Source organism: Labrus mixtus, chromosome 6 (genome assembly GCF_963584025.1).
Source record: "Labrus mixtus chromosome 6, fLabMix1.1, whole genome shotgun sequence".
NCBI classification, from domain to species: Eukaryota; Metazoa; Chordata; class Actinopteri; order Labriformes; family Labridae; genus Labrus; species Labrus mixtus.
Window position 1 is genome coordinate 11,935,277 of NC_083617.1, and position 21,593 is coordinate 11,956,869.

At 40.4% G+C, this 21,593-nt stretch overlaps 1 protein-coding gene across 1 annotated transcript in view; it reads right to left on the reverse strand.

Moving 5' to 3' along the window:
• Window positions 1-3,216: 3,216 nt before the first annotated feature.
• The window catches only part of LOC132975460 (protein bicaudal C homolog 1-like), a 58,823-nt gene continuing 40,446 nt past the window's right edge, over window positions 3,217-21,593 (reverse strand). The window contains exons 8-21 of the mRNA XM_061040008.1: window positions 19,702-19,953; window positions 18,027-18,158; window positions 15,705-15,909; window positions 13,784-13,945; window positions 12,889-13,076; window positions 12,632-12,773; window positions 10,844-10,997; window positions 10,182-10,341; window positions 10,046-10,085; window positions 9,726-9,880; window positions 9,363-9,525; window positions 8,760-8,923; window positions 7,595-7,694; window positions 3,217-6,208 (exon numbers count right to left, since the gene is read on the reverse strand). Of these exons, the coding sequence (XP_060895991.1) occupies window positions 6,081-6,208; window positions 7,595-7,694; window positions 8,760-8,923; window positions 9,363-9,525; window positions 9,726-9,880; window positions 10,046-10,085; window positions 10,182-10,341; window positions 10,844-10,997; window positions 12,632-12,773; window positions 12,889-13,076; window positions 13,784-13,945; window positions 15,705-15,909; window positions 18,027-18,158; window positions 19,702-19,953 (2,145 nt within the window). The 3' untranslated portion in view covers window positions 3,217-6,080. The remainder of the gene's footprint in view (window positions 6,209-7,594; window positions 7,695-8,759; window positions 8,924-9,362; window positions 9,526-9,725; window positions 9,881-10,045; window positions 10,086-10,181; window positions 10,342-10,843; window positions 10,998-12,631; window positions 12,774-12,888; window positions 13,077-13,783; window positions 13,946-15,704; window positions 15,910-18,026; window positions 18,159-19,701; window positions 19,954-21,593) is intronic.

A 21,593-nucleotide genomic window follows, 5' to 3' on the forward strand; every position in this document is an offset into this window, starting at 1 on the left:
GCCCACACGTTTTAATCAACAGTGAACTGATAAAAAGTAGGCCTGAAAGAGTTTTGAATCAAATGAATTTAATGAATAGAGAGAGCTAAATATAAAAAAGGATAAAGGAATGGTTTTAACGTTTTGGCAACACATCTTGGTTTTTCACAGCCAGGACAAAGTGGAGGCACAATACCTTTATAAAGCACCTCTTTTTTATATACTTTATACAAATTAAAAGATAAGATTTGTAATTTGTTTTTAATTTAAAATATTGAAAACTGAGCATCATTTTATTTGGACTGAGCGAGGCTTACAATGTCCCCCATTGTTCTCCCAATTATTCCAATCTTAATGCTAAGCTACGCTAACTCCCTTCTGGTTATGGCTTCAAGTGTAGCTTCAAACTGTAAGCTCATCTTCCCCATCCATCTCTTTACAAAGACAATAAGCCTATTTCCCCCCCAAAAAAGTATTCCTTTAGAAAATTAAAGCATATGCAGTTGATTCCTGACTTTATCATGAGCTCCATAGACTCCAGATGGACTCCAGATGGAGTCTAGGCAGATTTGGGTGGATGGATCTCCTGGATGGTCTGGAAGCTGTGTCACTCTCTGGGTCTGGCTCTGATGATGAAAACTAAAGCTTGAGGTTCATCGTGTCAGCCAGACCCTGAAACACCAGCTAACAGCAGACCAAGTGAGTTTAAGTTTTATACTCTGTCAGCAAGACAAGGCACAGAAAGGATAATAGAAAAGACTATGAAGAGTAGTATTTGTCATTTGACTTAGTAAAAAAAAAAAGTTTCCTGCTAACAATGCATGTTAATCATCTGTCATATTTCAAAGGTTTTACTCTATCCTCAGAATGGTAAAATATAAATAGGCAAATTAATGAATAAAAAGAAATACGTAGAGCTTTGTGGTTTCATTACACAGAAGCAGAACATTTTAAGTTATCATCTTAGTGTACATTCACAATTTTACAATGTTCAGAGAACTGCAATGAGTCAGTATTTGATCAAATTCAGTCAGATTACTGCACACTATCTTGCTGAAATGCTTTATTTAATGCACCAGGCAACATTTGCTGTCTTAGGGAGATTTTGCATAAGAAAAGATGAACATGCAGGATGAAACAGATTGACAGACACAATGAGCCAGACTCATCAGACACTGTGAGCATATGTTGTGCTGGATAAGAGCCAGGTGTGCTGCGTGGAAACCAAGTCACAGCTCCTCTCATTTACACCTTTCCTGCAGAGGCAAGCTGCCCATGACAGCAATATGTGAAGCTGTGGTCTTCAAGTGACGAGGCTGCTTAGGATTCAAAATAAAGGCACGATTGGTTAGCGGAAAAAAAAAAAAAAAGAAAACCCATCACTTCTCGTCTCTGCAATTTAGCCGTCTTTCACTCTCTCACAAAAGAACATGAAATTGAAATTAGTCACGCTGGGCACTGAGAATGATCACCAGCTGGGCCCTACATGTAATGGCCTTAAGTGAGACCAAGAAAGACTGACTTTGGCTTTAAAAGCTTTTCTTATTTTTAGAACTATCATGGTTGATGCATGTGACATTGTTATGGGGTATAATGTATGCATATTTGTCCTTGTAAAAGCTAGATACACTTTATCCTGAAACTTTTTCTCTGACAAGGAAAAGGCTGATTATTAGAGCTGATTTATGATCTTCTTTGTTTTCCAAACAGTTTTCCATCACATTACCCCTGTACGTCTCACGATTACATACCAGTATTTACACCCTATTCAGTGTTGTGATGTTAACATGAAGACGATCTGCGCTGTGTTTACCTCTTAAACTGGCTCTTGTGGAAAATAATAACAGAGGAGGAGAGAGTGAGTGAGTCACAGGAACACCATCCAGTAGCACCACCTGTCTCTGTCAAGGTCTGGTTTGTGTTGGATGAGAGGCTCTCTCTCTCTCTTTCACTGCTGGCCATCTGAACTTTAATTTACTGCCATAAGCAGGGAGGCATGTGGGTGAGGCTTGGAGCAGTTAATATGACCAATAATTAGATGGAAAATTAAATCATCAACTTGACTTTAGGCAAAATACAGGCAGGATAAGGGATTGTTTACCCTTTGGTGTGAAGTCAGACACACAAAAACACTCTCTCACATTTTTAAATACCTCTAAAGTATCTACATTTCAAAAAGTAAAATTTAAGGTTCAAAGCTTAAAAGGTAAAAACATATATTTAAGAGGTGACACAGGCTGATATTCTTCAAATGTATACAATTTCTAGTCTCAAAAATAAAACTTTTAAAGCATATATTTTGAATCCCACAAATAATAAAATGTGATAGTTTTTGATTAGAAAGTGAATTGTTGCAGTTATCATTCCATTGTCCATGGTTTATCAGTGAGTTTTTTCCAGTGCCAACACTGCCCCCTTGAGGTTTTAAATAACAGTGTTTAGTACACTGGACATTACAGATAAGCAGGAGAAATTAAACAATGCATTAAGCCGAGCTGTTTTCTCTTCTTTGAAGTAGGTTATGTTGAGCTCTAATTTTGTTAAGCCTCTCATATTAAGTCAGATACATCGTCATGGTTTACTTTATGATACAATTAATGTGCCACAGCAATAAAACTGTGATCTCACTTGCACAGAGGATTTTCACATCTGATGCCTTCACCGGACAATTCATGGATGATATGATCCTTATAATGCCTGAAAAAAACAAAACCATGGAGTCGAAGAATCCAGTTCTAAATTGTGCACAATTATTCCTCATGTTCTTGATGGTCTGGTAGCTGAAGGGACAAGACAGATGGGCAGACACTTTAGAGCTCTGAACTTGAGACTGAGCTTCAAATTAATTAGTTTCTCCAGCAATACTGTTCATATGTCATCTTTGCCTGAGTCTTCATCGGTCACAACTAAATCATTCAGTTGGATTAAGCAGATCCTGGCTATGCGGATTATAGGCACCATGTAGTCATGGATGGCACAATAAGAACATGGCATGCTTCTATACTTCTAGTCAATTGTGAGGCTTTCAAACAGATAAACACAGAGACATTATAATTAGTGGTTCTGGAAAAGATCTCTCTTGGCCCTTCTATCTTTATCCTAAGTTTTACTCGAGCAATTAAAAAAAACAAACTGATGCTCGAAATTCATATGTGAAATTCAGAAAACGACAAAAACAGGATTTTGTTTGCATACATTTATTACCGTCATAATATCATTTGAATGTTTGAACCAACATTATTTTTTTTTTGCCTGCTTGACAATTTCTCTTGACTGTCCTGTTTATATCCGTACTACAATACAATCAGAATAACAATAGCATCAACAGATGCCACAATGAACAGAGCTTTGGCCTCATGGCAATGTTTACACACAAATTCCTCAATGGAATTGTACCTTTCCCACACTCGAACAATGGCTGTATCAGATGAAGAAGGTGTACAAATGTTATGTATTACAACATTTCCTTAGTGGTTTACATTTATTATAAATGTACCATTTGATTGCAGTACAAAGAACCCTTCAAAAATAATCCCTTTGGGGACAAAAACATGAATAATACAAAAAAAAAAAATCAAAGACATAATTGTGAAACTTTTCCAAGCTGGCAGTAAACTTTTCGACTTGATGAGTCCCTTCAATGATCCGTAATAAATCTGCAAAAACATGCATCAATACTTTGTTTCAAACAACATTTACTTGAGAAAACAAGAACCTCTTTTTGCCCTCAGAGCAAAACCATCGGAAACAAAGTGAGGGATGAAAACAAATGTCTGCTAGGCAGGAACACGAGTCACAGCACTGTTAGAGTCAGCGCTCAACAGTTTAGTACCATGATGAGTGAGGGCGAATCAGCCCCGGGTTTCTTCTCTCTCTTTATAAACAATCCCTTTTAACTTTCTCACCTTTTGTCTCTTTTTTTTTTTTAGACTTAAAGGAGAAAAAAAAAGACAATTACCTGGTTGATATCGGCAACCATGTCAGACAATTATTAAGTAAAGTGTTATCAACTTGACAACCACATTGAGAGTGGCTCAAATCAGATGCAAGAGATGGTAGGAAGTGGTCAAGGTGGACATGATGAGCAAAAAGTCATCTTCATGGGAATCATTGAAAATTACAAAGGGGTGAAAATGAGTTGTCTTCCCTTTTCCCTCCAATATCTGTTCGATCAATTTCTCATAATTAATCTCCATGTGCTGGACAGTGATGATTTTCTCTTCATACTATAGATTTTTAACACTGTACTGTCATTGATACCAAAATAAGACATTCTTCAGACTTCACTTTTCTACTTTTTGAACTGCAAATAGAAACACATTTCCAAGGAACTTGATAAAAAAATGCTCAGGACCTTTGGCTTGTGGACTGAATCCTTTCACTAGAACCTCACTAAAAAGAACACTAGAGTTATCCGAAGTTAATGAGCTGCAGGAAAAGGGATGTTTTCTTTTGAAATCATGTGACCAAACATAATACAGGAGCTCAGAACAATAAACACTACTCCTGCATACACAGTCTTGCTTCTTCATTAAACACTGCTTAACCAGGTTTTCTGTATATTTGATTGCACGACTGATACTAGAAAATTCCAGATTTCTATTTGCTTTTCTCTCAAATCTCAAAGTCCTTCAGAGGACTTTGGTTCCCTTTGTTTGTCTCTTCTAGAAATGCTGGTGTAAAACCACGTTGGCTGTGAATAAACTGGTTCTTTGTGTGATGCACCTCCTATCTGGAGAGTAAGGTCAGAAAATATTAGTGTTCTTAGGGAAAATCTCCCTGCTGAAAAAACTAGTTATGTACATTGGCACTTTTGGCTACAAAGGCATGGCCTTGCTCTGTAGTGAGGTCTTTTTCTTGCTTTAAATCAAACAGCAAGTGGATAGGCAGGCAAAAATGGGCACAGAGCTCCTAAAGACGTGGAGGAGTGCTTGTGAGATTTTCGGCACACAGAAGGGGCCACAGGGAGGCAAACCATGACGAATAACAGATGAGACAAAAGACCACTATAAAAAAAAAAAAAAAAAGGTACTATAAACAAACAGGGAGGAAAACCACAGCAAGATGCATGTTGACACAGAGAGAGACCTGTAAAGCTCAGCCTGACTGCCTCATGTCTCTGCTGCTGTCTAATGGCACAGCCACACAACGGCTCCACAGATTAAAAGGACAGGTGGGGGGAAGATACAAATAATCTAATAACAAAATCATTCATGAATGTATAAAAAAAAAAAAAGTACATATGTAAACTGATAGCTGTTACACATCCCACCCATTCCCCTAAGTTGGTAGTAAAAACAAAAAATAAAATCATAATGCAAAATGAGTACACAAGATTTGATTTTTTTTATGTGTCTACATTCGTAAACAGATTATGGTTGGACACACACACTGACCTAAAAGGAATGTCAACCAATCAAACACGTAAAAGCAGCTGAAGATCAAAGGCCACAAGGGTACTTCCCTTTGGTATACGGGTTAAAGTTAATGACCTCTTTTTGTACTTCATTGGATGGCGCTCTAATCTCACTGGTTAAGTGCTTCCATTTGGTTTGGTACAAAATGCATCTGTGCTTTTAGTCAGTAAAAAAAAATGCATAGGTATCATCGTTACTTCAATCTCAGGAATTATTAATTAGGCTTTCACAGGCAAAAGTCTAGTATTATTAAAGTGCATGTCACTGATACAACAGCATAATACAAATGCAGGTAGCATCAATGTGTAAAATGATTGTACTAATCATTCTGCCTGTTCCCTTGAACTAAACATGGACAGAAACACTGGACTGTAACCAGAACAACAACCTTCATACCGTAATGCTCCTCACAGACTTTACAGCTCTATAGGGAGCGAACACTGAACCTCATGTATCTGAGAAATCCTTTTTTTTTCCTGTTGGCACTATAGGTACAATTATGGCTTTTTGTATAACATATATATTTAAACTATATGGCAACAAAAACATTCTGAAAACTATTTTTCAGCTAAAGCTGAAATGGGGTAAACATCCACTGAAACCTGGGCATCTCAGGCACAGAGAAACAGGAGGCTGGACTCCATCATGGACGGTTCCAGGGATGGCTTGAGGACCAGGGGGAGATTACCATCGCCCACTGATGCTTGCCATGTCTGCGTGAAACTGCCGGGAGAGGCGGCCGCTCGCTCCCCCTTCCAGAAAGGAGGACCTGATGGGCGGCTCGAATAGCTTCCTACGGTTCTTGTTCAGTTCTGAAAAAAAAAAAACAGGAAAAAACAAAATAGCATCCCAGAACATCAGCGGCTGCAAATGTGATACAAAAATGGGTTTTAAATGTGGAAAACTTCTCCTAGTGTACTGAAAGTAAGGAAATAAACAAAACCTCAAAGTATATGAACATTTCTTTTAAGCCTCCATTGATCAACAATGACAATAAAATTGGATTCAAATCACTACAGGATTTCACAAATCAACAAAAGCCCTCTTTGTGTCCATCTGGTTTTACACAGCAGTTTGGACAAGATGCTTTCATAAAAACCTCAGAAGTACACTCTGAGTTATTCCTATGACAGCCACATTTGGATGCTGCCAGTATAAACCTTTAGTTTAATTACTGCAGACAGGCAGCTCACTCTTGCAGCTCTTTATGCTGGCAGACTGGCAGGAAGTTCAAACTTGGATTGCCTTGACTTGCTTTATCTCTTTCTAGTAAGAGGCAGAAACACAGAAAGACAAAGAGGCAGACAGAGACATGAACGTTCCTGTTTTGGAGCCCTCGAGTCCATCAGCACAGATGAAAGTTGACCAGTACTTGGCTGTGGCATCGGGCAGAAAAACCCTCTCTGGCCTTGGATCCCTTCGCTTCCTTAATAATCAGAGCACTGGCCGGGCTGTTTCCCCTTTGCTGCTCTCGCTGCCAACGCTGACTCTGCTGGTCTGAGGTTTCTGAACTTTGACAGAATCCCCATGGCAGGAAACACAATGATCCCAACATGAGCACGAATAACTTACAGCAGCCGGACAACTCTGGCTATTACATTGCCCAAAATGTGACACCAGTAATGAAGTGTGACATTCAAAACATTAGAGTTCAACAACAGGAAAATCTGCATCAGCATCAGGGAGGCGGCTGGAGCAAACGGAGAAGCATCAGCACACTCATGGGAGAAGAATGTGACTTAATCCTATTTACATGTGCTGTATTTTACAAGATCAATTAGTCACAACAGTATTGTCTTAACATTTTCTGCTAGTGTGCCAATAAAAAGCGCCATCTTTCCCATCCAGCGGTTGGCATTGGTTATGGCCTCTGTTAGTTGGAACACATTTTATCCTTGAGCACAGCTGGGCTCCACTCGGGCTTGTTGCGGCGACAGACAAAATAAGAAACATTAATGAAACATAAGAGCCAATTTGTTTGAAGTGCCTTAAGCAGGAGCGAGCTGGCAGGACGAGGCTGCAGCTGCTGTCAGTGATTATCTACACGGACCACCAAGAGACAGAGGCGATTGTTTGGAGATAACTCTTTCTAAATATTCATGGGTTTTTTTGGGGGGTTTGTTGGTAGAGATGGATGGTGGAGAGAGGAAGCAGGAAAAAAATACATTAAAAAAAAAAACTTTCTGTTTCCTTTGTACCTGATATAGCAAGCAGCATTTTCCTGCGGGCTCCAAATGTGGTGATGCCCAGCTCCTTCAGGTCCTGGTCCGTCAGAGTCAGGAACGTCTGGAGATCAATCTAAAAGAAGCAACAGGTCCATTTAACACAAACTATGACCGCATTTAACTAAAACCATGAAAGTTGTGACAAAAACAAGTGGCATCTTTAGTGAAAGTGTGTATCCAAAGTGCCAACTGTGAATATAGACATGTTGAAGAAACATCTTTAACTTTGAGTTTTTATCATGATTTCTTACCAACAAACATACTCTACATGCAGTCCTTAAACACATTTCATCAGGTAAACTGTTCAAATACAGTTTCCCTGTTTTCTTCGTATTGTATGTCTATTAACGAATTCAATAACTAAATTGAGTTTTAACAGAAAATATAATAAAACTTACTGTATGAAGATGTTAAGACCTTAAGGTGTAAATTGACTACTATGGAGAGTAGGGATGTGACTCTACACAGAGGGCAGGGTTTGGTTTGTAGCTTGTTTTTGGGGTTATGGTTAGGTAAGAGTTCGGTACAACAGGAAGAAGCAACACGTATTTCTATACAGTGTGCATAGTTTTTAGAGGCATCTTTTCCAGAATATTTTCTCTTTTTTATCAGATGATATTTTGAGTTAAAGCATGCCTGCTCTTGCAATGCAAAGTAAATGCATAGTAAAGCTGAAGTTGCATCAACTAAAGTGTCAGACAAATTCAAATCTTAAACCCTTGATCGTGCTAAATGAGAAGTTAAGAGATCACAAAAGTCACTAGAATGCAGCTCTTAGAGTTCCCTGAATGTCTTGCAAATTTCTAGGATCTTCATCCATTTGTAATCAAGATGTTTCACTCAGAATCATACACGAGAACCTCATATCTAGTGCTAGAGCAGAAGTAAGGAGATCATCAAAATCAGTAGGAATCATCATCTGAGGGCCAAGAAGGTCCATACAAAATGTTTATGGCAATGTATCGTGCAGTCGCAGAATTTAAATCGATGTGCCCTTTTGCTGCTCGTGTGGCTGAAGAGTATAACTTTTTTTACAGTTTAAAAAAAGTCAGAGTCTGTCTTCAGCTCAAGAGTCCCTCAGCTGAAAAAATACATCTTTTAATAAAATACAAAGGAGTGGTTTAACACTCTGCTCTACCTCTTGTTGCTGGAAGACGTCGGTGTACTTCCCCAGGCCGAGCTTGCTGAACAGCTCAGGCAGGTCAGAACCTTTCAGAGAAGAGTTCAGACTGCAGCCGTTGCTGCCAGTTACCGAAGAGATGCAGTCCATGTAATTACTGCTGCTGAGGTAATGCTCTGCAGCTGTCCATGCAGAAGTTTCAGAGAAAGAAATAGGACACATAATGATTATCAATTTAAAGTTAACAAAGCAGCAACAGTGAGTTTATCAGAGCTATTAAAAATATACTTATTTTAAAGACAATAAGGAGTATTAATGTTCAAGTAGTGATCCCTATTTAGTCAGTGAACATGTAGATTAGTACGGTGGACTTTTCAGACTGAAGTAATTAGTACACTTTGTGTATAAAAAATATCTTTCCGCATATTCTCCGTCCCTAGAGGGTGCACTTCATCAGAGTTGTGATGCTGAAGAAAGCAAAATTAAGTGAAAAAGTGACCTTTTCACCATTAATATATTAAGCGTATCAGTAAAATAATTTAACCGACAATCCCAGAAATGTATTCGAACATATCCTGTCACTCTTGTAGCACGGACAGGACTGAAATAATCTTTACTCACCAGATTTGTTCTGCTTCCTTTTTGGGCTACCGACAGCGGACGGGAACTCGGTGTGACTTGGAAGGCCGTTGATGCCGCCGTTCCTGTCTCGCCAGTTGTCGGAGTCACTGCCGTTCCCGATGCCTTCCCTGCTGCTGGATCGAGACAAGGACAGTGGGGAACCCTGAGAGGGAAAACACAGGAAGACAATCCAAATATTGAACAAGGAGTTCTTTATGCCTGCTGAGTTTCTGAGTGACAAGTGCACCTCAATATAGGGTACAAAAACACTGAGGTATCCTGTTAGGTAAATAAAGTGTTCTGTCATATACAAAAAGTGACGGGAGGTTGATTATTTTACACTGAAGGCTTGTTATGTCTCACCTCGTAGGTGGTGCTCATGCTGGGCTTGTATGGCACATGATTAGCTCTCCTTAGCTCCTTGATGGTCTCAGCTGGCATGGACTTTGAAAAGCCCAGACCGCTCCATGTGTTGGTGGGGGTCCGCACCTCCGTCACCACAGGCTTCTTTAACATAGCTGTGAGAACGCAGACATACAGTTGCAACAGATTTTTTTTCACTTAAATAGATAGAAATGAATGGAAGATTCTATATGTGATGTGCAGTATTGTATACACATTTCTCCCTTATTACCATGGCTGGTTACTCAAACTTATTTGTGCGGACGGGATTGTTAACTTACCTTTGGTTGCCAAGAGCTTTTTCTGCTCATAGTCAAATGCCTGAAAGAAGAGAAGGCACTTTTATTGTTTTATTACTAAGAACCTACAAAACTGTCTTTGACGTGTGTGTGTGTTTGTGTGTGTGTGTGTGTATACCTGCATGTTAGGAAAGGGGGTCTGCGGTGCCAGTCTGATTCTCTCCCTTTCGTTCTGCTGTGCCGCCCTCTCAGCCGCCCGCTCACTCCCTGGTGCCCTCTTATCCGCCACGGGACTGTCTGACGAGCTGGACTCGGCGTCAGAGAGGAGACAGTCAGAACTGTTGGGATTAAACAGACATGCGCTATCATAAGCAAAGACAAACTAGTCTAAAAGAAAGTAGTCTAAATGTTCTAAAAAGGCCGGCAAAAAGCACATATGAGTTTATCGTCATCCAATCATTGTGCCACTTCATCATTGAGGCTGTAAATGTTTCCAGCTCATCAGTTTTGACTGCCTGCAGGTTTCTGTGATTAAGCAGCAGTTGGTTATTGTGATAGTAATGCTGTCCAGGCTGAGTGTGTAAAACAGTCCATATGGCTGAACCAATTCTGTATCCACTAAAAACCCATCTCTGAAAAAATAAACCATCTAGTTCTGTCAGAATAAAAAATAAAATATGTACACTTGGATTTGATTCCACTCTAGCAGTCCTCTTCATTCCTATACACAAGGAGAATGTGATAGCTACAAACTGTAACAGCATGTGCTGGAAATGATCTCAGTCTTCATGCAAAACAGTAACAAGACAAGTCGTAAACGATCTCTGGACTCAAACATACTGTAGATGGGAGTTCTTGGTGCCCTGCAGGAGCTCCACAGCCTGCCGTTTCCCTGACGACGTCTTACACGAAGCCAGCATCTGTTTCAGCTCGCTGCCGTTAGCCGAGTGCGAGGGGCTTCTAGGCATGCCCACTTCCACAAATGTGTCGGAGCCTGAAGGAAACAAGCACATTATGAGTCTACAGATGTCATCTGTCCATCTGTACAGAAAATACACAACACCGTGACAGCCAGGAGTTTAAATACTTCAAGTTTCAGCGATGCACAATCTGTTCTCAGCAGTGCCCGGGTCATTTAGTGTAAAGGACTGTGTGCAGCTTGGAGAGCATATGTACGTGTCCATATGTAAGTGTGACAAGTCTCAATTGGATCCTGGATTAATTAAACACAGAGCAGCTTTAATTATAGTGACTTTCCCCTGCTTCTCTCCTTTCAGCCTGACAGGAACCTGCTCTGTAAGAGACGTGTGTGTGTGATATGTGCATGTTTATAATTAAGAATATCTGCATGTGCATGGTCTACTGTAAAGCATAAAATAATATGATGTCAGTCAATCTAATGAAGTTCTCTGAGAGCTAATGTTTGAACTATCCCCTTGTGCTCCTTCATAGAGTCAGAGTGGGCGAGCCAGTCCAAACACATTCTGTGACACAGGAGGAGGTGAGGGAGGGAGAGGAAACCTTACTAGGATGCACCTCATTGGGGGAGAACCAGCTCAGAAAACAGCAGGGGGAAAAACGAGACGCGTGAGAGTGCGAGTCAGAGGGGAAAACCGCGAATGTAAGAAACAGAGGAAATGAGGGTCCTTTCTGAACCGCTAGGAGACCAGCAGTTAATCTGTCTCCGTTCCAGCACAATAAACGTAGTCAGAGGGAGTATGAGGTTAGCAGGACAGAGCAGAGAAAAAGGAAAAAGTTCATTCAAGGCATTTTCAAGGCAAAGTGGGTTTAAGGGTGACATAAATCTCAAGTGGAATAGCATGAATTGGACATTTATGTTAAGTCTGCAAGGCGGAGGTCCAGCAGCATCAATAAAGTTAAAGCACAAAAATTCGGTCTATTCGGCGTTACAATAACAAATAAATCACAAGATTTTAAGTGAGTCTTTAACATAACCGAGTCTAAAGAGGGAGAAATTCCTGCATAAGCAGACTGTTTCAACGGACTTCCTAAAAATATTTTATTGCAGACATGTACTGTAATTTCTTCAAAAGACATGGCCAAAGAAAATATGTGGCAGTAAAGTTATTCATCAAGGGCTGGAAATGATTTTGAACAGTTCAACACAGTTCTTGGGGTCAAGAGGTTAGGATGACTTGACAGAAGATAGGCATGTTGGTGCTCAGTTGAATTAATACATGGCAAATTGGTACAGGATGGGTTTGACCATTTGAAAGGGAGATGATAAGCAGGAAAACAAAAATTATTTTACAGCCTCTGCAAGAGCTGTATATATATTTTTTTTTTGGTGGATGCAGCCAGCATGCTAACAGTTTTTAGGCTACAAAAGAGCTGTTGCATCATGGACAGAAGATGACATTTACATAATGTGAACCTTCATGGCAGTTAAAGAAAATCATTCTTATGAAGCACAAATATCAGGCTTATATTTTATTTTCTGAAAATTATTCAGCAAATAAGTAAATTCTAGCCATAATATTAAATCAATGATCCAAATGTTTGCTGTGAACTGCTGACTAATGCAACAACCTCAATAAAGATCTTCTCATGACAGCTTGAATAAGACAGGTTAATTCACTTTCTCTATGAGATACTCAAGAGGAATACCTTCATCCTGGCTGGACTTGCTGGACAGCGGTTCTGATGGATTGTGTCCACTGGCCTCCTGAACCGAGTCACATGGTGCTGGACTCAACACAGTTTCTGCAAGTGACGCTGTTGCCATCCTTCCATAGACTGAGCTGGGATGCTAAACATGCACATGCAGAGCAAAATACTTTTAAAAAGACAAATTCAATGAACTGAACAAAAATATCAAAGTGCGCTAAAGGTAATGCAGCATACAGTGTGTGAACTGATCCAACCTTTACATGTCCATTGAGAGTGCAGGGGCCCTTGGCGCAGTCGGGGATGCCGTTGGGCTGCTTGTCGATGGGAGCGAGGCCTGGGGGAGGGGACGGCGTGCTCTGCGTGTAACCCTGCACGCCTGACAGCAGGATGCTGCTCAGGGTGGCCTGGGTTGCAGGGTGCAGCATGAGCTGAGAGGAGAAGCCTGAAAACAAAAGGAGGAAAAAATAAAGCATCGTAAATTTAAAATGTCTGCATTTCTTAGATGACAATGTACACTGATCCTGTCTGTTTTTTTTTCTTCTTTTCATCTACCTATTTAGATCATTAAGACATAAAAACCCTCCAACTTTTACAAATGTTCTTATATGTAGGTGTCCAGTGATTTCACCTTCAAATACGATGAAACAAACAATTTAAGGAGAACTCAAGTTAATCAGCATTAATCTCCTTTAAACACTTACTATAGATGGATAAAATTAATTAATCAATGCAGCAATTCAAAATGTAATGTTTCACGCTTTCTGCCTTATTGTCAAAGCTTAATGCCTACACATCCCACAATGCAACTCCACCTCCGACAGTTCAGTCAGAGATTTGGATTCCTTGTGCAAGTAGCTGGTCAGACTAAAGCAGAGATGAGAAGTGGTCTCATAAGCTCCCTTTAAAATATAATTCAAAACTTGTAGACTTCATACTGCATTTGATGACATCATTTGAGGCAATTTATCACATTCTACACACTTGCTTTTGAAGTCAATCACTTCACTTCACTTCAATCAAGCTAACCAACAAATCTTGTTTTTTAATGTAAGCGTAAGTGTTTTGTGTCCTCTTAATACATTTATGAAAATAAATGTTTGAGAGCTACATGCCGGTACAAAATAAAGAAACATTAGACAGTATACCAACCTTGGGTGCTAGTTAGTGAACTGGGCCACAGGGAGGGAGAGGGTGTAGGGGTGCTGGGGCTTGGAGTCTGCAGGGGGCTCAATGTTGAGTTTAAGCTGTTGAGGACAGCATTTGGGACAGCTGAGTTTGTAAGGGAGTGTGCTGCTGTGGCACCCAAGAAACCTGTGGGGAACAGAAAGGAATACGATAAAGAAGGAGAGAACAGGAGATCAGTGGTGGTCCTGTCAGTGCATGGAGCCATTCTTCAAGCTTAATTACATGTTGCACTTAGAAAATAATCTTGGTGTTCAAGCTATTTCTCTGGAATTCCATCAAACTGGCTTCTACCAGACAGTGAATGTCCGGAAGAATTTTTACATTTCTACAAGGTCACGGATGCATGAGCACGTATCTAGTGTCTTCTCATACCCAATAAAACCATGTTATTAAGAGCACCAACAATGTGGTGCTTGGTGTCTTAACCCAAAACACAGTGTATGAAAACAGAAAGAAGCAGGTCTGTGGCTTTAACAAGGGGCTAGTTTGGCTCCAGGAATAAGGCCAGGGATTCTTCTGGCAGACGGAGCTGTAATCTGAGGAAGAGAAGCATGTAGCAATTACTAAAGGCCAGGATGTGGCCGTCCACGGCTTCACCCTCGGGCCCCTGGGTTTAGGGGACGCGGCAAGAAACAATTTCTTCTGCGCTGGGACTTCACAGCACATTGATGTTTTCATGTGACCAATTTTCAAAACCGGATTTTCTTTTTCCTTAAGTGGTGACACAAGGATTTAAAATCAAGGGTTAAAACAAAATACAATTAAATACTACTTACCTCTCATTTAAAAAAGTATGCTACTTCTGTGTTTTTTGCCAATTTCAACAAAAATACTGACCCAATAACAGCAGTGAGCATTCACCACCAAATATGAACATAATCCAACAACCCTATGTATTTCTACAGAAACTATTATTAAACCCAGATCATATTCCTACTCTTTCATATATGGAATAAAAAGGTTATTTCTTGATAATATGGATACATGTATAGTGTTTAGATCCTAACTTGTAATACAGATAAACTGAGATGGATCTATCACCAGCATTTTCTTGTAGCCATGAGCTACATCCTCTCAGCTTACTCAATTATCTGCATCCACAGCTGTGATAGATACATTACCCATATCTTTGCTTCCATTTTTTTAAATTCCCGCTGAAAATAACAATATACAGTTACATGAAAGCAAAGGGCAAATAACTGAGAATAATTATGAATCCCACAATTCAAGTCTTTCAACGCCGGTCTCCCTTGGAAACAAAAGAAATCCTGACATCTGTTCCAATCCAAACTCTGTGTTCTCATGCTGAAGTCAGGCTGCAAAAACGAACTCCTACGTGAATATCATCATCATACTTATGATTCATAAGCTCGCGATACATCAAAGCAGCACAGCTGAATTCCTATTCTGGTTATTTTCTGATGGCTCGCTGATCAAAGATTGGTTCACGCAGGATGCATCTCCTTAAATTCCCACCATCATGGAGATGCCAGCTCCGCAGACAAAGAGTTTCAAAGTAAAGTGCAAAAATAAATGATGGTGGGATGACTCGCTCACTTTGATTTATGTGCACGTTCGAATCTCGTGCACTCAGTCATTCAGTTAAGCAGGTGATAACAGCCTCTGAGGAGATCTGGCTTGGATAAATCTTCAATGGATGAGCTGCTACGAGACTATGTTAAGTGTGTGGCTGATACAGATGTGGTTGACATTGATTTATGAGGATAATAATTCTTCGACACAGATATTTTTTTTCTATTGCATGTTGTGTAAGGGGAAAAGGGGTAGTATGTTATCTTTTCTATCTCCCCCTCTTCGTGGAAAAAGAACAAAAATAAAAGTAACACAAATAGCACTTTGCTAACAAGTAAGAGAGTGAGATTACCCAGATTGCTCAGCCCCAGGCCAGCTGAGGCCAGGATGTCCAGGCCGACGGGGCAAATGAGGGACGGTGAAGGGCCGTTTGTGGCGGGATTCAGCACCACAGAGGGGGAAGAGCACGGCACCCCGTTGCTCTCCAGACCCAAGAGGAACTTCCGGGCTTCGTACATGTTTACTGCATTTCTCTCCACGCTCTTGACTATCACAGACTAAGAAAAAACAACAACAAGAAGTAAATATGCGGTAAAAAGGAAAGGAGTGAAGAGAGGCAGAAAGAAGAAGAGAGCTAGGGACAGGCAGAAGAGAAAAAGACCCACGGGGAAAGAGGGGGAGATAGGATAGGGAATGTTGGCAGCAGATATAGGGAGTGAAAGGGAGGATGAGAGGGAGACAAACAAAGGGGAGGAAGGAAGAAGGAATTAAGGGTAGATTAGAAGAGTAAACATGGAGGCAGTGTGGGAGAGAGAAGGAGACATGAGAGAAAAGTTTGAGAGAAGGATTTCTTAAGCGATTCCACAAACATACTATATCATATACTGACACAAGTTAAGAGAATATGAGGCAACACTAGTCATATAATGACCTTTACTTTATGAGACATTAAATCCACGCAAAATAATTATAAACAGGAGACTTCAAACCAGTGGTAGAAATGACTACATTTTCCACTCCACCAGAAACCCCTGCCTTTCAAAAGCATCAAAGAAAAATTAAAATGAGCTCAAATCATGTCCTGGCTCTTTTGGTTTTAAAAAACTTCAAATTCCAATCACAGCCAGTTTCTCTGACATGCCCTAACACACACACACTCTCCTCCAGGGTGCCAAGAGCACAGAGGCTACATCATACTATGTGGACAGGCCTCTTGCATTAGTGCTGTCACCTCTTAAAAAGGTTTAAGTGAAGGGTTCTTAAGAGGATCTGGGCTGGGTCAGTGTTTACACTGGCACCCTCACACATTGCCCCACAAGCCTGTTTGGTTTGGGCATCGAGCCCTGGCTCAGGTTGGGATGTGGGCACCATGAAGAGACAGTCAGGACAGAGCCAAGTGTTGAATTATGATAGAAACACTGTGTGTAGCGGAGAAATAAAGCATGTCTTACATTAAAAGTTGGCTTTAGATTCAAAACAAGTGAAGCAAAACTACTGTTAGAGGTTGCAAGAAATAATAAAATATGGAAACAGAAAACATATTTAAATAATTCAGGCTGAATTTAATATGAGAAATAAGGATATATCAAATTTACAGCCTAATTTACAAAAACATGTACAAATAGAGCCAGATTTTTTTTTTATGTTGGCATTTAATTGGCATCTCATTCATCAGGTGAACCATGTTCACTACACTGATTGCATATAAGGGGATGTCAATTTGTCAAAACTCTGTTAAGGGTTAGTAATGCATGATTCCCCTTGGTTTTCATTTTTAAATATTGATGAAACATGACAAAGCAAGCTGTAATTTATTCCAGTGCAATGTCGTGACATTTATTGCAATTCTAAAATGAAACAGTGGTTCATTTGTTTCCTGGTGAGCCTTTTTTTCATGAATTCTTACACAAAGTATGACAAAATTAGAACGCAAGACAGCATGGTGTTTCTCAGGGTGAAAAGTTAGGATAACTAAAGTGAAAGGTTGAGTGAAGGTCTCGAGGCGTATGGGGCATTCATTAATCTTGATTACTCTATGCTCTAAACTTAGCTCTTCAAATAGGCATTAAAACAGTTAAATAAAGACCCCAGTCCAAAGGGCAAAATAAACATTAGCTAGAGCACAAGAAACAGTATTTGATTTTGATTACCCACAGTTTCTTCTTTTTTTACTAATTATCTTACACTAGCACCCCAATTTAATCTAAAAGGCCTTTAAGCTGGCCATCAGCTGATGCGGGTTGCGTGAGATCAGCTGTTACCGAAACTCTGTCATGATAATAGAGCGTGACTCCGTGGCCTGCCTGAACTAGCGCTATGCTCCATTTTTTCAGATGTGTAGTGAAACACCAGAGTACTGTGACACAGTCAGAGATTTGTGTATTTTAAAAGCCAATCCAGTTGCAGACATGGCTGACACGCTCAGGCCATAAATGCTTGGTATTTCTAAACTAATGATGATGGATAAAAAAGTAAGGGTTAACCTAGGCAATTAGGATACATCCTAAACAGAACCTAGGCTATTAGGATACATCCTAAACAGAATAGGCTGAAGGAACTAAATTAATGGCAATAAAAACAGACAACATTTCCTTCCAAAGAGCCAAACTGCTAGCAGGGCTCCAGCAAGGCTAGCAAAACTTTTCATGCTGTGAGTGTAGATCTGTTGACATACCTTGCTGGGCTGTTTTGGTTTTGGTTTGATGCTGATGAAAACATCCAGCTGCTCCATTAGCGCAGTGATACACTGCGGCTCCACCTCAACATCCTCTTTAATGTCAAACATTAAGACCAGAGGCAAGCAGCCCTGTGGAGCAAACACAAGTTGAAAGTTTTCTTATGAGAACTGCAGACTTCATTGTTTCACAGTCTGTCACATACATGTGTTCCTTTCTTACAGGCTATTTCTCATAACAGTAGTAAATTTAACTGTCGGTCCATTTGTAGACCCACATGTTAGCCATACCAATAAATACAAGATTCACTGCTGGTTGCATCCCATACTGAGCTTGGGAAATTCCGCCAAGAGCAATCTGTTTTGCATGATCACCACCACAAGCACCACAGACATCTATATTTTGGGCAGGGTGCTGGACAGCGCTCCTATGGTGAGTGGGTGTAATTAGCAGCAGAGTACAGGGCCAGACTGGCTCTGACAAGGCCTGAGATTGGAGCTGTAATCTACAGTCTGGCTGGAAGAGGCCAAATCACACAGTCGACTACAGGAGGCGGGACTCCTCTCCCCCCTCCTGTATGTTCACTCTTGTTTTTCTACTCTCAATACTTCTCACTCATCTTACCATTCTCTGCTTTATATGCTTCTCCCCCCTCTAATTCTTCTGTCATAAATCAACTGTGTCCTCTTTTTTTACTTTCTCACTCAGACAGACAGACAGTGAGAGGCTCCATCCTGTGTGTCCAAACAGAGAAAGTCATGTTTAGTCACTGAAACAACTTTGGCATTTGGCTAAATGTCTTTGGGGCCAAATGGGAGACCGCAGACAAAGAGAAGGCAGCTCTGGCAGAATTACTGCCCCATATTATGGATCTCCAACAAAAAGCCAAAGCTGTTTACGCCTGAGATGCAGAAGCTTTTAGCCAATGGTAATTAAATAGCCACCGCTTTTACACATTTTTTCAAACACACATTTGATTATGTTCCTCAATAATTCAGAGAAGGGTAGCCTCAGTGGTCACAGGCAATGAGACAAGAATGACCACAGAGCATTTTCAACCAACAGAAATGTAAATGTGATGCATTTCCTGAAAGTCCAGAAACTGATGATAATTTGATGGTATCCGAATTACAGAGAGGGATGAAATTTCAGTTCACCAAAACCTCCTATATATGCTAGCCAAAGCATTACCATTATTACCAATAGGGAAAATCTGTATACAGAACGGACATCATCAAGTCCGGCCAGGCTTATGCAAATATGTGTGTTTATCCCACATGCAGGTATGCGGCTATAAATCACACGGGATGACCTTGAACGGGCCACAGATTGTTGTTTTACTGGATATTTATGCAGCATGAGCAGAGCCAAGCAAATCTCCCCCAAGGCTTCTCAAAACCCCCAAAGGCAATCATGGTTTACTTCTTAAACCCATCCCAAACCCCAGGCATCATTCACACATAACATGATGATGTTAGTGAAACAATGACATCTATTATAGCTACCACACAGCATGCAGAATCTGTATATGTAAGAGATATTGCCAATGCCTCCCTTTAACCACAAAAGCAGAGCTTAGCAGTTTAAAGTAATAATTTCCAACCAGATGAGGTAAACAAACAAAACACACACACACACACACACACACACACACACACAAAACGAGGTACACACCATGAGGTACTGCCGTGCAAGGCAAACGGATTCAATGGTGCCCTGAATGTAGACTGTGGATTTCTTCTGGGGGTTGTTGGGGTCTGGGAAGTGGATCTGTGCTCCTGTTCTCTGGGTGATGTGCTTGATGTTGCTGCCGTTGCGGCCCTTCATGAAGAGATGGTGTTGGGGTGCTATGTCCAGGTGGGTGGTGACGGAAATGGTGCTTGCCAGGCTACCAGCAAGGTGCTCCAGCAGCAAGGCAGTTCCCCTCTGAGGACACAAGGACGACCAAGTTAAAAATAAATCACAAATTAAAGGGAAAATACATCTATTTATACATCACCACACTTAAGACATTCTGGAAGCCCTGTTACAGAATGTATAGCCTCAGTTGCTTTGAGCAACATCACATATGAATTAACATGAAAATGCTTTTGTCAACAATGTGTAAAAAAAATAAATGTGCTGGAAATTCTACAGTTTGACCTATTGGTAGGTATACATGAAAAGTCAGAGGAATTCTGAGACCTTTACAGTTCAATATGAGAGGAAAAGAAATGGGGCATTGAGTCGGTAGTCTCTCAAGAGACGACCAACTGTCCCATGTTGAAGTATCCCACTGCTGCATCAAAACAACACAAAACAAATATTCAGAGGCCTTCAATGTCCTCTGATCTGGGATTCAGCTCCATATTCAATTTTAGGATTGAATGTACAAAAGATACATCAGTCATTCGCTTTTTTATTTTAGATGCATGTAAGAGATGATGTTAGCCAAACTGGTAAAAAATATTTCCACAATAATGAAGAATAAATGGCAAAATATACACACAGTGCAAACAAAATCACATAATTACGTGACAAAGAGTTGATGTCAAATAGCAGAAAATGAAACATAATTACTGAGCATTCATTTGACCAATTAACAATGTGAAATATTCAAAAGGGGAATAGAAAAGGCACGTTGTCCTTTGCCCAAAGAAAGCATCTCTGTTTTCTATAAAACCAACGGAAACTAATGTATTTTCCACTCCCATGTGCTGTCCAGTTGAACAGGCTCATTCCTCACTGTCTCTGCTATGCCTCTGCAAGCCATCACTTGGCCTTGTAAAGTAAGTCATCTCCAGTGTGCAACGGGAAATCACACACTGTGGCCAGCATAACACAACAATCCACAGAGGTTTTGCAAGCCTCAAAGGGTCTCGCACCACCACATAACATAGCACACATATTCTCTAATCCTCTAGCCATTATCTGGTACGCTTCCAAATACTGACTGACCCCTCAGACCTACCACACACTCAGACTTCTAACCCACTTCTGCATACATCTATATGCATACATTAAATGTACACAGAGTGCAGGAATGCATATATGCTAAATGTAGTCACTGGAAAACTGAAACAAGCTCCATATTTTATAAAGATGTAGCTGGCAGGTATAATTTGGCAGAGATGATGCAGACACTTCTTGGCAGGCTGTACATTTGTACATTTCAAATTCCAGTTAAGGAAATGCATCAATGTGCACAACCTATATACATATACAGTATGTTCATACATAAACAATCTGCAGAGTAGAAAAAAACTAAATGTATACATCAATTAAAAAAAAAAAAAAAGATGTAACTCAGGACAGACTGGTGGACCTCCTGGTACAGTACTGGGGAAGTATTTCTCTCCTGGCGCAGTGCTGACCCAGCAGCCGCTCAGTTCAAGCCACCAAACATCTCTCAGCACTCTCCTACCCCTGTGGTGCTGAAAGTAATGAGGCAGTTCATACGAGAAAAGTGACGACCGCTGACAGTGTTGGTGGGCTTTGACATGGTGGAGCTCTGAAAACCTTTTTTTTGGTCTGTGGTACGCCTTGATAAATGTAGACATTTAGAGGGAGGGTATTAACGCAAATAT